Source organism: Pelodiscus sinensis, chromosome 32 (genome assembly GCF_049634645.1).
Source record: "Pelodiscus sinensis isolate JC-2024 chromosome 32, ASM4963464v1, whole genome shotgun sequence".
Lineage (NCBI taxonomy): Eukaryota > Metazoa > Chordata > Testudines > Trionychidae > Pelodiscus > Pelodiscus sinensis.
In genome coordinates, this window is record NC_134742.1 from 9212703 (window position 1) to 9227705 (window position 15003).

The 15003-nt window shown below is 61.2% G+C and overlaps 2 protein-coding genes across 2 annotated transcripts; one reads left to right on the forward strand and one right to left on the reverse strand.

Annotated features, from left to right (window-relative positions):
- Positions 1 to 2688: 2688 nt before the first annotated feature.
- On the reverse strand, positions 2689 to 3769 carry LOC142823256 (uncharacterized). The gene is made up of 2 exons (XM_075914098.1): positions 2940 to 3769; positions 2689 to 2860 (listed from the first exon to the last, which is right to left on the reverse strand). The coding sequence occupies exons 1-2, from the start codon at positions 3767 to 3769 to the stop codon at positions 2689 to 2691; spliced, it is 1002 nt and encodes a 333-aa protein (XP_075770213.1).
- An 8798-nt stretch (positions 3770 to 12567) lies between these two features.
- Positions 12568 to 15003, forward strand: LOC142823243 (uncharacterized protein T26G10.4-like). Its single transcript, XM_075914033.1, has one exon. The coding sequence runs from the start codon at positions 12643 to 12645 to the stop codon at positions 14107 to 14109; it is 1467 nt and encodes a 488-aa protein (XP_075770148.1). The 5' UTR covers positions 12568 to 12642; the 3' UTR covers positions 14110 to 15003.

Here is a 15003-nt window from a genome sequence, read left to right on the forward strand (position 1 = left end):
TGGCCTGGTGACCGTGACGGAGCGCCTAACAGCCGACCTGGCTGCAAGCGGCGGGCCAGATCGCCGCGGTAAATCCCGACCCCCGCGCCGACCCCCGTCACCTGAAACGACTGCCAGCTTCAGGGTGGGGAGACGAGGGGCCGCTGGCCGCCGAGACGACCCGGTCGCCACAACCCGCCTCCAAACGCTCTACCGCACCAACCGCCCAAAGGCCGTGAGGGAGATCCTGGAAGGTGCCCCGTCTCCCTGCACGATCCCGCCCAACGCACTTCACTCGTACTTCACCTCTGTGTTCGCGAAGGAACGTCCCCGAGAGGGGCCCCGCCCGGACTGTATCCCTCAGTTACCGAGGCTAGAAGCCACCAACGACCTGGACAGGGACTTTACTCAGGAGGAGGTCCAGGTACGGTTGTCCAGGACCACCAACACCGCCCCCAGGAGAGACGGCATCCGGTATCTCCAGCTAAAGAGACGTGACCCCGGTTGCTTGGTGCTAGCCGCCCTCTTCACCGCCTGCAAGAGGTTACGGTGCATTCCTGACACCTGGAAAAGTTCGATGACCGTCTTGCTGTACAAGAAGGGAGACTGTACCGATCCGGAAAACTGGAGACCCATCTCGCTGGGCAGCACTTTATACAAACTCTACGCCAGCTGCCTGGCGGCCAGGATCACTGACTGGGCTGTTCACGGTGGCGCCATCAGCTCCACCCAAAAAGGCTTCATGACCTGCGAGGGCTGCTACGAGCGTAACTTTGTGCTCCAGGCAGCCCTCAGAGAGACGAGAAAATCCCGGGGACAATGCGCCATCGCCTGGTTGGACCTCGCAAACGCCTTCGGCTCCGTCCCCCACCAACACATCGCAGACACCCTGACAGACTTTGGGGCCCCGGACACCTTCCTCCGCATCCTCCGGGATCTATACACGGACTGCACCACCACTATCCGCGCCACCACTGGAGAGACCGCACCCGTCGACATCCACTGTGGCGTGAAACAGGGCTGCCCCCTCAGTCCCATCATTTTTAATCTGGCCATGGAACCCATCCTGCGTGCCATCTCCCAGGGCCCGGACGGTCTGGACCTGCACGGCGTAAGGGTCGACGTCCTGGCCTACGCCGACGACCTGGTCCTGATCGCCGATAGCGCGGAGGGGTTGCAGCGGATGCTCCCAATCGCCGGCTGGGCCGCTGAATGGACGGGCCTTCGCTTTAACGCCCGGAAATGTGCCTCCCTCCATGTCGATGGCAGCTTAAGAACCCTCACGAGGCCAACCGCCTTCTCCATTCAAGAACAGCCCATGGCCTGCCTCCAAGAGGGCCAATTTTACCAGCACCTGGGCACCCCGACGGGAATACGGGTCGAGGCCACTCCAACAGACACCCTCCACAAAATCCTGAGGGACGCAGAGCTGCTCGACCAATCTCTGCTCACACCATGGCAGAAAATAGATGCAATTAACACTTTTCTGATCCCCCGCATCTCCTTCACCCTGAGAGGCTCCGCCGTCGCCAAGGTCCCCCTGAACAAAGCTGACAGCGCGATCAGAGCCCTTGTCCGGAAGTGGCTCTACCTGCCTCAGAGGGCCTGCACGGACATTGTCTACATCCCCCACCGGCAGGGAGGCGCCAACGTTCCGCGCTTGGGGGACCTCTGCGACGTGGCCTCCATTACCCACGCCTTCCGCCTCCTGACCTGCCCGGACGTGAGAGTGCGCACCATCGCAGAAAACGCCCTGCGCGTTGTGAGGACGAGGATTGCCAGGGACCCCACCGCTGCAGATATCACCACCTACCTCAGCGGTTCCCTCGAGGGGGACTTCAGGAGGGACGGCGGTGACCTCTCCTTCCTATGGTCTCGGGCCCGCAACGCCACCCGCCGTCTGGGAAAAAGAATTGGCTGCCGCTGGGTCTGGAGCGAGGCCCGTACGGAGCTTAGCGTTGTGCTCCCCCGCATCACCGCACAAGGCCACACCACCGTCACCCCCGCGGCCAGGGCTCTGCTGGAGAGGCTCCTGAAAGGGACCATCCGCCGCCACTATGCAGACGCCCTGGCTAAAAGACCGGACCAGGGTAAGGTGTTCGAAGTGACCAGCAAGCAAGAAGCCAGCAACCACTTTCTCCAGGCTGGCAACTTCACCCGTTTCGCTGACTGGCGCTTCATTCATCGAGCCCGCGTCACTCATTGACTGCACACTCTGCAATTGTTAATCGTACTATATACTGGAGAGGTTTTCTTGTCTCTCTATGATAAACTCCAATATTACTATCCACCCCACAGCGCAACCTGCTCCAGTTCGCCAGATGTGTTTTACTTGTTTACTGTATTATTTTTGGAAACATTCACTCAATAAAACTCGTTTAATCTGTTCTTATCAGTTTAAGATTTCGTGATGAAGACGCCGCCGTGGGATTGATCCTTGCTCCGTGGGACCGCTTGCTTCTGGGGACCGATGGATCCAGCCCTTTTAAAGGCTTTTGCTAGCAGGATCCTGCTAGCAGCCTTTTGACAAGGAACACCGCTGAAGAACCTGCAAGCCTCCGCTTTTTTGCGGGGGTTTAAACCTCTGCAGCGGTTTTTTTTTTTTTTTTTTTTTGCCGGCCGCCTTACAGCTGATTCTAAATCAGCTGTTTAGGCCCGCCCAGGCACGTCTTTTTGAGACTGCCTATTGGCTGGGGCTTCCCTGCTGCCTTAAAGGGACAGCTGCTCCTGCTTCCTGGGACCTGCACCGGACCTGCTGCGCTGACTCTGCAATCCAGGCTCCTCGCTAGGCTCCGCTGCGCTGGGTCTGCATCCCCCTCGGACTCCTGCCTTGCTCCTGAGATCCTCCGCTGCGCTGGCTCTGCAACCCGAGTAAGTTGACCTTCCACTCTGGTCAGTTTCACCCCTGTCTATTTCATTCTTGTACCGCTGCACTGGCTCTGCAACCCGAGTAATTTAACCTTCCACTCTGGTCAGTTTCACTTCTGTCTATTTCATTCTCATCCCCCGCTGCGCTGGCTCTGCAACCGGAGTAAACCAACTTTCCGCTCTGGTCAGTGTCACTCCTGTCTATTTGTCTCGGCTTTCTCTGTGCCCCTGTGACGGGGAAGAAATTCCGCGCGCTGACAGCCCCTCCCCCGGAGAAGCGCCGAGCGGCGCGGGGGAGCGGAGTCCAGGGGAAAGCCCCCAGGGAGGGGAGAGGGGGCGCACAGACGCAGGCGCGGCGGGCGAGGAAGGCAGCAGGACCCAGGAGGAGGAGGGGCCGAGACGCCAGGGGGAGCGGCACGCCCCGTGCGTGCTGGCTCAAAGGGGAAGGGGCCGGAAGGGCCAGAGGCGGCCGGCACTTACCTTCTCTTGGCAGGCAGCCAGGGGAGAGACGCCGGAGGAGCAAGCGGGACGGAGGCGGGGAGCGGGACCCGCGCAGCCCTTGCCCGGGGCATCGGGACCCCTCGGCCGGGGGCACCGAGGAACGGAGCGGCCAGCGGACGGCCGCACACCCAGCGAACGGACGGCCGAGCCCGACGGAGGACCCGTCCCCGTCGCAGAGCCATGAGCGGGATCGGGAGCCGAGGGTCAGCCCGCAGTCCCAGGCTGAGCGGAAGCCCGGGCGGGGCAGCCAACGACCCAGGGCCCGAGCAAAGGGCACCAGCCTCGGGGTGCCGAGACTGCGGGGGGGGGGGGGGTAGAGGCAAAAGGGGCCGGGGGGGCCCGAATCTTGCCACAGCCCCGGCGGCCATTGCCACGTGGCTGACCTCCCGCCCCCCCCCCTCTGCTGCTCCGCTTCTCCCATTGTATTGGTTCCTATCTAGTCAATTTCACTCCCGTCCGTTTTATCCCCGCTGGCTCTGCAACCGGAGTAAACTAACTTTCCACTCTGGTCAGTTTCACTCCTGTCTATTTGTCTCGGCTCTCTCTGTGCCCCGGCGGCCATTGCCACGTGGCTAACCTCCCCGCCCCCCGCTGCTCCGCTTCCCCCATTGTATTGGTTCCTATCTTGTCAATTTCACTCCCGTCCGTTCTATCCCCGCTGGCTCTGCAACCAGAGTAAATTAACTTTCCACCCTAGTCAGCTTCACTTCTGTCTATTTCATTCTCGTCCCCGCTGCGCCTCTGCTGCTCAGCTACCCCCTCCTTTTTGTTCTGGCTTCCCTCTTGAATCGTTGTTTCACTTTCGTCTATCACTGCAACCCACCTCACTACTAAGTTTTACTTTCTGATTTTGTTTCGCTTTTGTCTATTACCATTTGCTTGCGGTTTTTGTCTGCTTATCTCACTCTGGTCAGTTTCATTCTCATCAGTCTTGCTCTCGTCAGTTTCACCCTCGTCTGTTGCTCCTTCGCTTCCTGTCCCACCTGCCTGTGGGTCCCCCAGCCCCGAGCTCCTGACTAAGCCCCCGCTCCGTTTCCCCCGCGGGCGGCTTTATTACCTTCGGTTCCTTCCGTGTCCCGGCGGCCATTGCCACGTGGCCCGCCCCCCCGCCTCCCGCCCCTGCTGCTCAGCCACCCCCCCTCTTTTTTTATTATTATTTATTCTTCTTTGTTGACTTTGCTTGGGGATTTGGTTTCACTTTCGACCGTTACCGCAGCCTCACTTGCTGTTCTTAAACTCTGGTGCGGTTGGGGTCTGTGCTGTTGTGTCTCGCCGGTGCTGCTTCCCGTGGCTGCTGTTTGCTGTTAATGCTGTGTCTTTCTGGGCTAACTGTTGGGAGTGCGCTCTGAGACTAACACTGCTGTCACGGGCGCTCAGTCTCTCCCGCGGGCGGCTTGCTCCTCCTCCCGGCGGCCATTGCCACGTGGCCAGCCCCCCGCCCTCCACCGCCTCTCCTGCTCTGCTAACCCCCCTCCTTTCTTCCTTTTTTGGCCTTTGCCTTGGGATCTTTGCTTCACTTTCATCTATTACCATAACCCACATTGCTGCTAAACCTTACTTTCTGATTCTATTTCACTTTCGTCTGTTGCCACTTGTTGCGGTTTCTGTCTGCTTGCTCGCCTGCCTATTGGTCCACATTTCTCTCTCCCCTCCCCTCTGGCCCCTGCCCCTGTACTGATTTTCCTCCGCTTCACACTGACTCTACCTCCTCCCGCCGGTTGGTCCACAGACCCCCTGTCTGACACGGTTGGGGTTTGTGCTGCCGTCTCTCGCTGGTGCTGCTCCCTGTGGCTGCTGTTGGCTGCTGATTCAGGTGTTTTACTGAGCTGACTACTGGGGTTGTGCGTTGGGGCAATCGTTATCGTTGCTAAATATTGTAGTACCTGGCGATTTCTCCAACGCAGACCCTCCTGGCCCCCTGAGAGGCCGCCTCCTGACCCCCGGTCCCCTCTGGGACCACCGCAGCCAGAAGCCCCCTGCCCTGTTCCCCTCCCCCCCGGTCAGGTGTCTCTGTGTTCTATCTTTCAGTATGTCGAGACGACCTGCCAGCCCCACGAATGCCGCGTCGGGAGACTCCAGCTCCTCCGACTGCTTCCTGTGGCGACCTGTCCGGATGGGAACCAGACGGCACCTGCCAGGACTGATGCCCAGTGACCTGCCCAGAGCCCGGACACCACCAGATGCCAGAGGGGCCCCCCCGAGAGCTGTGCGACGTCCAACACCCCGTGGCCGGAGACTCGATACCATCGTTCCAGCCCCCGCCAGTTCCAGATACCAGTTCCAGCCCGGCCCGGTGTGGCCCTGCCGCCATGCCACGCGCAGTCCTTTCCTCCCTCCCTTCCTCCGCTGTCGACTGGGCGCTCCCACTAGACCTGGACAGCAACTTTGCCCCCTGCTTTGCTGGGTCCGGGGTGTCCCCTATTGGAGGGGACACCGACCGATTTAACCATGTCTGGACCCCGCACCAGGAGGAGATCGCCCTGCTAAGCCCCCCCCAAACGCTGCTACCTGTAATTCCTTCCCCACCCCTGACCTGGGACTTAGTCTGCTGGCCCAACTCTGCCAGCCCCATCCTGCCTGAGGCCCTGGAGGTGTGGTCTCCCTCGTGGCCCCCTCCATCTCCAGTCCCTACCCCTGCCATATTAGGGCTACAGCCCCAGTCTCCCCTGAGCTCCAATACCTCCCCCCTACGCTCTGACCCAGGCACCGCCAGCCCGGAACAATCTCCCCGGGCGGCCCAGAGCGACCAGCCATCCCCAACCCACGCTCCCGCTCCTGCCCGCACGGCTACCGCTCCGAGCACGGCTACCTGCGCTGTCGCCTCGTATGCCGATGCCGTTAGGGCCAATCTCTCAGGGAATACCTCCAGCTCAGGGAGTGCTACCGACCCCAGGGGACCCCGCAGACATAGCACGGGGACCCCACCGCCCCACGTCCCGACACCAGTCACAAGGGCTGCCGGCTTGAGACCGATTAGAACGTGCCGGCAGCAAGCAATTCCCGTCTCACTGCTCTCGGAGCGCTGCTCCAGTGACTCCCCCTCCCCCATCTGGTCAGGTAGTGACGACTCGGCGTCCTCCCCCTCCTATGTTCCTGACCCCCTGCCTCCCCGTACTCGCCCGAGGCGGGAACCCCGTATCCCCCCACCCAGCGACGAGTTCCAGGGGCTCGCGCTTATCGAGTTCCCGATCCCTAAGAATCACCCCGCCTGCCCATGCTGCTCCACCTACAAGGGGCTCACAACCACCACCTCTCTGCGCCAGCACATCAGGCAAGTGCACAAAAAGAAGGTGGGCTTCCGCTGTGCCCACTGTGCCAAGCCTTTCTTAGCCCTAGCGGGGTGTAAGGTCCACCAGTCACGGTGCCCCGCCCTCCCTAGGGGAACACCTGCCAGCTCACCCCTAGAGCAAGAACCCTCCCCGGACCGCTTAGCTGCGACCTCGCCTCCACCAACCACGCATGTCACCCCAAGCCAGGAGCCCGTTATCCCCCAAGACCCAAACAGCCACGGGTCCTCCTCTAGCCGCAGTTCCGCTGTTAGCGGCAGGCCTCCTAGGCCCTCCAGAATCCCCACCCTCCTCCAGCCCCACCAGCGAACCGCAGCCTCCGACAGCCTCGCCAACCTGTCCCCGACGGTTCGGGAATACGTCCGAGGCGTGAGACTCAATGTGGCGGAGAGACGGACCAGCGCCCCTCCACGGCTCCAGCCCTACTGCCCTCCCTCACGAGACAACAACACCAGGTGCCGACCCGGCCAGAGGGAGGGACCCAGCCAGGCTCGTGGAGGAGACAGCACCAGCGGTCGCCCTCCTGCCGCCCCCAGTAGTCGCCATAACGCACCCAGATCCGGTACCTCTCGCCCGCCTCCTGCTCCAGACCACAGACCCGCTGCACGCCGCGACGACCCTCGCCCTGCTCTGGACGCCCCAGAGCAGCGCCGCACCACCGTGCACGCCCCTCTGACTCCTGCCGCCCCCAGTAGTCGCCACGGCGCACCCAGATCCAGCGCCGGACCCGCCGCCGACACCGCTCTCCCGCCTCCTGCTCCAGACCGCAGACCCACCGCACGCCGCGACGACCCGCGCTCGGCTCTGGACGCTCCAGAGCAGCGCCGCACCACCGCACATGCCTCCCCGACTCCCGACCCAGGGGAACACCGGGCCCCTGCCGCCTCACCCGCCGTACCCGAGACTGCACAACCAGACAGCCAGCGGGTGAGGGGCAACCGAGAGCGCACTGCCACCGCCTGGCAGCTCCTCTGGATAGAGGAACTGAGAGACACAAACTCCTTCTGTGACCTGGAAGACGTGGTCAAAAGATTCACGGAGGAGCTAGCAGAGGGACTCGTGCCCGACGAACAAGCCCCGACCCGTACGCAGCACCCCCGACGTGGACCCCCAGCACCGAGACCCGACACCGAACCCGCCATAAACAGAAGAAACGATCGCCAGACCGACACGGTAGCTGCCACCCGCCTCCAGCGCCTGTACCGGTCCAACCGTCCCAAGGCGATGAGGGAGATCCTCGAGGAACCCTCGCCATTCTGCGACGTTCCCGCAGACCGCCTACACGCCTACTTTTCCGATGTCTTTGACCACGCAGCATGCCCAGAGACCCACCGCCCAGACTGCTTGCCCCGGCTGCCCCGTGTCGACTCCGCAGACGACCTGGAGCGTGACTTTACCCCTAAAGAGGTGTTTGCCAGGCTCGCCAGGACCTCCAACACGGCACCGGGGAAAGACGGCATCAGGTACCAGGTGTTCAAGAAGCGTGACCCTGGTTGCCTCGTACTCGCCGCCATCTTCAACCTGTGCAAGCAGTTCCGGCGTATCCCCAGCGCCTGGAAGTCGTCCATGACGGTTCTGCTCTACAAGAAGGGCGACCGGCAAGACCCTGGGAACTGGAGACCCATCTCCCTCTCCAGCACCATTTACAAACTTTACACCAGCTGCCTCGCCGCGAGACTTACGGACTGGGCGGTAAGTGGAGATGCCATCAGCGCCGCACAGAAGGGCTTCATGTCCTGCGAGGGGTGCTACGAGCACAACTACGTGCTACAGGCGGCCATCCAGTCAGCCAGACGGCGGCAAAAGCAGTGTGCCATGGCTTGGCTGGACCTCTCCAACGCCTTCGGGTCCATCCCCCACAACCTCATCTTCGACACACTGTGGGAATTCGGCCTTCCGGACTTTTTCCTCCACCTACTCAGAGACTTATACAGTGACTGTACCACCACCATCCGCGCCGAAGAAGGCGAGACCGCTCCCATCCTCCTCAGGCGTGGGGTCAAACAGGGCTGCCCCCTCAGCCCCATCGTATTCAACCTGGCCATGGAACCGCTCCTGCGTGCCATGGTGAATAGCCCCGCCGGCTTCAACTTGTACGGCGACAAGATCAGCGCCCTGGCCTACGCCGACGACCTTGTCCTCCTGGCCGACAACCCAGAGGGCCTCCGCGTACTCCTGGAGGTCGCCAGCCGCGTGGCCGAATGGATGGGCCTGCGCTTTAACGCCAGGAAGTGCGCCTCTCTGCACATCTCTGGCAACGCCAGCGCCCCGGTACACCCGACGCAGTTCCAGATCCAGGGGGAACCCATGACCACCCTGGCCGACGGCGAATCCTACTTACACCTCGGCACGCCGACCGGCATCTGCGTCCAACAGAGCCCGACGGCAACCATCGACGGGATTCTCGAGGACGCCAAAAAGATTGACGGCTCCCTGCTCGCCCCTTGGCAAAAGATCAACGCATTAAACACTTTCCTCATCCCCCGCATCCCCTTTGCTCTCAGGGGCTCTGCTGTCGCCAAGGGGCCTCTGAACAAGGCAGACCGCGCCATCCGGCAGCTGGTCCGGAAATGGCTCTACCTCCCCCAAAGGGCCAGCTCCGACATCGTGTACATCTCACACAGGCAAGGGGGTGCCAACGTCCCGCGCATGGGAGACCTGTGCGACATCGCTATCGTGACACACGCCTTCAGTCTCCTGACGTGCCCAGACCGTAGAGTGCGCACCATCGCGAGCGCCGCCCTGGAAGAGACCATCGGCAAGCGCGCCGCCAGGGCCCCCGCTCCGCAGGACATCGTCGCCTTCCTCAACGGTTCTCTCGAGAACAACCTAGGACGGCAAGGAGGAGAACTGTCCTCCCTCTGGTCCCGTGCCCGCGCCGCCACCCGGGGAAGAGGATCGGCTGCCGCTGGACCTGGGCAGAGGAACGAGGCGAGATGGGCATCCTGATCCCGCGCGGAAACTCCGACCAGAACACCGTCGTCACGCCGCCCGCCCGTAAGATGCTGGAGAGAGTCCTAAAATCCACCCTCCGCTGCCTCTACGCCGAGAACCTGAAAAAGAAACCAGACCAGGGCAAGGTGTTTGAGGTATCCAGCAAGTGGACCGCCAGCAACCACTTCCTTTCCGGGGGGAGCTTCACCCGCTTCGCCGACTGGCGCTTCGTTCACAGGGCCCGCCTCAACTGCGTCCCCCTCAACGGAGCCGTCCGCTTCGGCAACCGGGACAAGCGATGCAGGCGCTGCGGTTACGAGAACGAGACCCTGCCCCACGTCCTCTGCGGCTGCGAGACGCACTCCGAGGCCTGGAGACTGCGCCACAACGCCATCCAGGCCCGCGTCGTCAAGGCCCTGCCCCCGACCCTGGGCACCGTTGCGGAGGACTCCATCTTCCCGGGCACCAACAGCCTCCTCCGTCCGGACATCGTTATCACTAACGAGGAGGCGAAAAAGATCGTCATGGTGGACGTGTCTGTCCCCTTCGAGAACCGGTCTGCGGCGTTCCGGGTGGCCCGCCTGCGAAAGATCGCCAAATACACGCCGCTGGCGGACACCCTGAGGGCGAGAGGGTACACGGTCGAGATCTACGCCCTGCTCGTCGGAGCGCTGGGGTCGTGGGACCCCCAGAACGAACCGGTGCTGGAAGCCTGCGGCATCGGAAGGAGGTACGCCGGCCTCATGAGGCGGCTTATGGTCTCCGACACCATCCGGTGGTCCCGCGACATCTACACCGAGCACGTCACGGGCCACCGCCAGTACCACAACGCGCAGGAACACTGAAGAGCACGGAACTTTGGGAGGGTTTTTTGTGGGGGGTCTCCAGTCCACGTCCTTCCCCCTTCTTTTTCCCTCCCACGAGACTGAGCCTTTGGCCCACCCCCGGGTGCGGTCCACAACCGTGCCAGAGGACAGGGATGCGGAAGAAGACGACGCCGCGGGACCCGACTGACTCTGAGGACTCTTGATACGGAGTCAGGACTTTGCTCCCTTGAACTTGAGACTTTGGAACTGGACCTTTGTTCTTGGACTTTGAAACTTTCTTGGAATTTTGTAACCGGACCTTTTTTCGACCCTGGATTCTACCTTCTCGGACTTTGAGACTCTGAGACCGGACCTTGGTGCTCGGACTATTTCAATGGGCCTCTGGACTATATGCCCCGCTAGCCACAGCGGGACCAGTTGACTGTCGCTCGCCACAGGGGACAACAGGGGCCCCTCTATGGGCAATTTACCCCCCCCCGGGGGCCCCCATCCCCGGCAGACGCAGCAACGAGGCCAGAGAGGACAAGGACGCGGCGGAAGAGGAAGCCGAGGGACGAAAAAGGACTCGGTGTCACTTGACACCAGGGGAGGGCTTGTTTGGGGGCGCTGGTTCTGCTACCGCTCCCCCTCTCCCCCCAAGGACAATGCCTAAAGACCGTTTCAGAGGACAAGGGAGCTGAAGAAGAGGACGGCGAGGGACATAGAAGGACTAAGAGACTCGGTGTCGTGGGACACCAGGGGAGGGGTTTTTTCCGGGGGGGGTCTCCCACATTCCCCCCTTTTTTCCCTCCCCAGGGGCTAAGTTACAACCGCCCCCCACATACCCTGAAAAGGGAACCAAGGACCCATCGGCCCTCCCGAGACGTGCAATCTCCAGTGCACACCATGTCTCCACTCTGTCCATTGGGACACGCTCAGGGACCCCTGAGCCCCCCAGCAAAAACCCTGACAAGGGTCGGACCACGGGAGAGCCAGGCTCTGCCCACCCACGGGGTCCCGCACACCTATCTCTTCCCCACAACCCATCGGGGATACCAACACAGGGCACGGTAGGGGGTTCACTCACCCTAACCGTGCCCAGCCGCAACCCTGACAAGGGTCGGACCCCGGGAGAGCCAGGCTCTGCCCACCCACGGGGTCCCGCACACCTATCTCTTCCCCACAACCCATCGGGGATACCAACACAAGGCACGGTAGGGGGTTCACTCACCCTACCCGTACCGAGCCGCAACCATGACATGGACCAGACCCTGGGAGAGCCAAAGCTCTGCCCATCCAAAGGGTCTCTCTCATACCTTTCCCCAGCAATCCAGCGGGGATGCTAGACTAGGGCACACGGTGGGGTGCTCCACCTCCCTAAAGTTTACAATTACAGCAACTCAAACCCTTCAGACCCCTATGCAGGGAAAGCGTCCCGACCCAACACCTTATACGCTTCACCGACCTTCACCCAACCACCTCTTATTCACGTCCGGGGGCCTCCACGCCTCCCCCATTACTACCTCCGGGTTCCTCAACAAGAGAACACCGTAACTCCCCCCCATCATCCCACGGGATCTACGTATACTCTGTACTCCCCACGCCAGGGGCACGACCGGCATCCCGGACGACGGGGATACCCCACCAGCGGGTCTCACCCTAACCCCAAACCCGACCCCGGACGTACTCATTTGCTTGTAAGCCACTAAATGCATCTTTACCGTTTGTCAAACATTATCTCAATAAAGTCAATCTGTTCTTATCAGTTTAAGCCGCAGTAGGTTTAATAAAGTTATGAACAGACAGTACACCTGTGTCAGGGGTTCGGTCTTCTCGTCATCTTGCTTTGCTCGGGTCCCCTGATCGGCGTTCGCGTGGCGGTCGCAGCGGACCACCCGGCTGCCGCTACTCGCCTCCAATGCCTCTATAGAGCCAGCCGTCCCAAGGCGATGAGAGAGGTCCTTCAGGAGAACCCAGACTTCTGCTCCATCCCTACCCCACGTCTACATGAATACTTCACAAACGTCTTTGCCCACGACACCCATAACACCACACCCCGCCCAGAGTGCCTACCCCGGCTGCCACGAGTAGCGCTGTCGGAATCCCTGGAGTCGGACTTTGCCCCCTCAGAGATGCTCCAAATCGCCGGCCGGGCCGCCGACTGGACGGGCCTTCGCTTTAACGCCCGGAAATGCGCCTCCCTCCATGTCGACAGCAGCTTAAGAACCCTCACAAGGCCAACCGCCTTCTCCATTCAAGAACAGCCCATGGCCTGCCTCCAAGAGGGCCAATTTTACCAACACCTGGGCACCCCGACGGGAATACGGGTCGAGACCACTCCAACAGACACCCTCCACAAAATCCTGAGGGACGCAGAGCTGCTCGACCGATCTCTGCTCGCACCCTGGCAGAAAATAGACGCAACTCACACCTTCCTGATCCCCCGCATTTCCTTCACCCTGAGAGACTCCGCCGTCGCCAAGGTCCCCCTGAACAAAGCTGACAGCGCAATTAGAGTCCTTGTCCAGAAGTGGCTCTACCTGCCTCAGAGGGCCTGCACGGACATTGTCTACGTCCCCCACCGGCAGGGAGGCGCCAACGTTCCGCGCTTGGGGGACCTCTGCGACGTGGCCTGCATTACCCACGCCTTCCGCCTCCTGACCTGCCCGGATGTGAGTGCGCGCACCATCGCAGAAAACGCCCTGCGTGGTGTAGTAAGGAGGAGGATTGCCAGGGACCCCACCGCTGCAGACATCGCCACCTACCTCAGCGGTTCCCTCGAGGGGGACTTCAGGAGGGACGGCGGTGACCTCTCCTCCCTATGGTCCCGGGCCCGCAACGCCACCCGCCGTCTGGGAAAACGAATTGGCTGCCGCTGGGTCTGGAGCGAGGCCCGTACGGAGCTTAGCGTCATGCTCCCCCGCATCACCGCACAAGGCTACACCACCGTCACCCCCGCGGCCAGGGCTCTGCTGGAGAGGCTCCTGAAAGGGACCATCCGCCGCCACTATACAGACGCCCTGGCTAAAAGACCGGACCAGGGTAAGGTGTTCGAAGTGACCAGCAAGCAAGAAGCCAGCAACCACTTCCTCCGGGCTGGCAACTTCACCTGTTTCGCTGACTGGCGCTTCATTCATAGAGCCCGCCTCAACTGCGTCCCCCTGAACGGCGCCATCCGCCACGGCACCAGGGACACGAGGTGCAGACGGTGCGGATACCCTCTGGAAACACTACCCCACGTGCTTTGCGGCTGCACGACGCATTCAGAGGCCTGGCGGCGGCGTCACAACGCCATTCAGAACCGCCTTGTGAAGGCTCTCCCGCCAGCCCTCGGAGCCGTAACTGTGGACTCCCCTATCCCGGGAACCAATAGCCGCCTGCGACCAGACATCGTGGTCACGGACGAACAGGCCAAGACAATTCTCTTGATTGACGTGACGGTGCCTTTCGAAAACCGCATGACCGCCTTCCGTGTCGCCCGGGAAAAGAAACTCAGCAAATACTCGCAGTTGGCTGACAACCTGCAGTCCCGTGGCTACTCGGTGGCGGTCCATGCCCTGCTGGTGGGTGCTCTGGGCGCCTGGGACCCGGAGAACGATGCGGTGCTGGAGGCCTGCGAGGTCGGCCCTTGCTACACCGGCCTGATGCGCAGGCTGATGGTATCCGACGCCATCAGGTGGTCCAGAGACATTTACACGGAGCACATCACCGGTCACTGCCAGTACAACATCTAACCACCCAGCCCCCCTAACACCTCCAGTACACCCTGCCAGGCCCACTCCCGGACCTGCCCCTGCTCTTTTATCGCTAATCCTTGAACTACTATTAGCCTCCTTGCCCTCTGGCCCTGCCCGGGACCCCTTTCTGCCGCCCATAGGTACGGTCTCCCGTACTAGGCAGGGCCCCAACGAGCGCTATTGTCGCTTCCCTGGCCTTCTCCTACATCTCTCCGTAGTCCAGGTGTTAATACAAATAGGGCCCCCGACAGCTCTTTGGCTGTCTGGTGGTCTCTCTCTACAGGGTTGCCTACTAGATTAGCTCCTTTTTGTTGGCTCCCTTACACGCACGCTCCCCCTCTACACAATTGGGGGTACACTTCTAGCAACCCCCTCAACCCTCGTGGAGGAACACTTAGTCTTCCAAGAGGCCCACATTGACTGCACACCCTGCAATTGTTAATCGTACTGTATGTATCTGGGACTGGAGAGGTTTTCTTGTCTCTCCATGATAACTCCAATATTACTATCCACCCCGCAGCGCAACCTGCTCCAGTTCGCCAGATGTGTTTTACTTGTTTACTTGTTTACTGTATTATATTTGGAAACATCCACTCAATAAAACTCGTTTTATCTGTTCTTATCAGTTTAATAAAAAACTTTTATGAATGGAAACTACACTATGGTCAATGGACTGGCTTCTTCCTTGCTGCGCGGCGGTCACTCCTTCCAGCTCGGCGTCAGGGTTGCCGTGACAACACTCATCTCAACAGACGATCCATTTCGGCTCACGCGCGTTGGGGGGGACACCCCCCCGGTAAGTGACTCACTCAGCTCCTTTCCCCGGAGCTCCCCCGCTCACTCTATTCTGACTCTTCCGTTCACCAACTGCCCTTTGCCCCCATTTTCCCC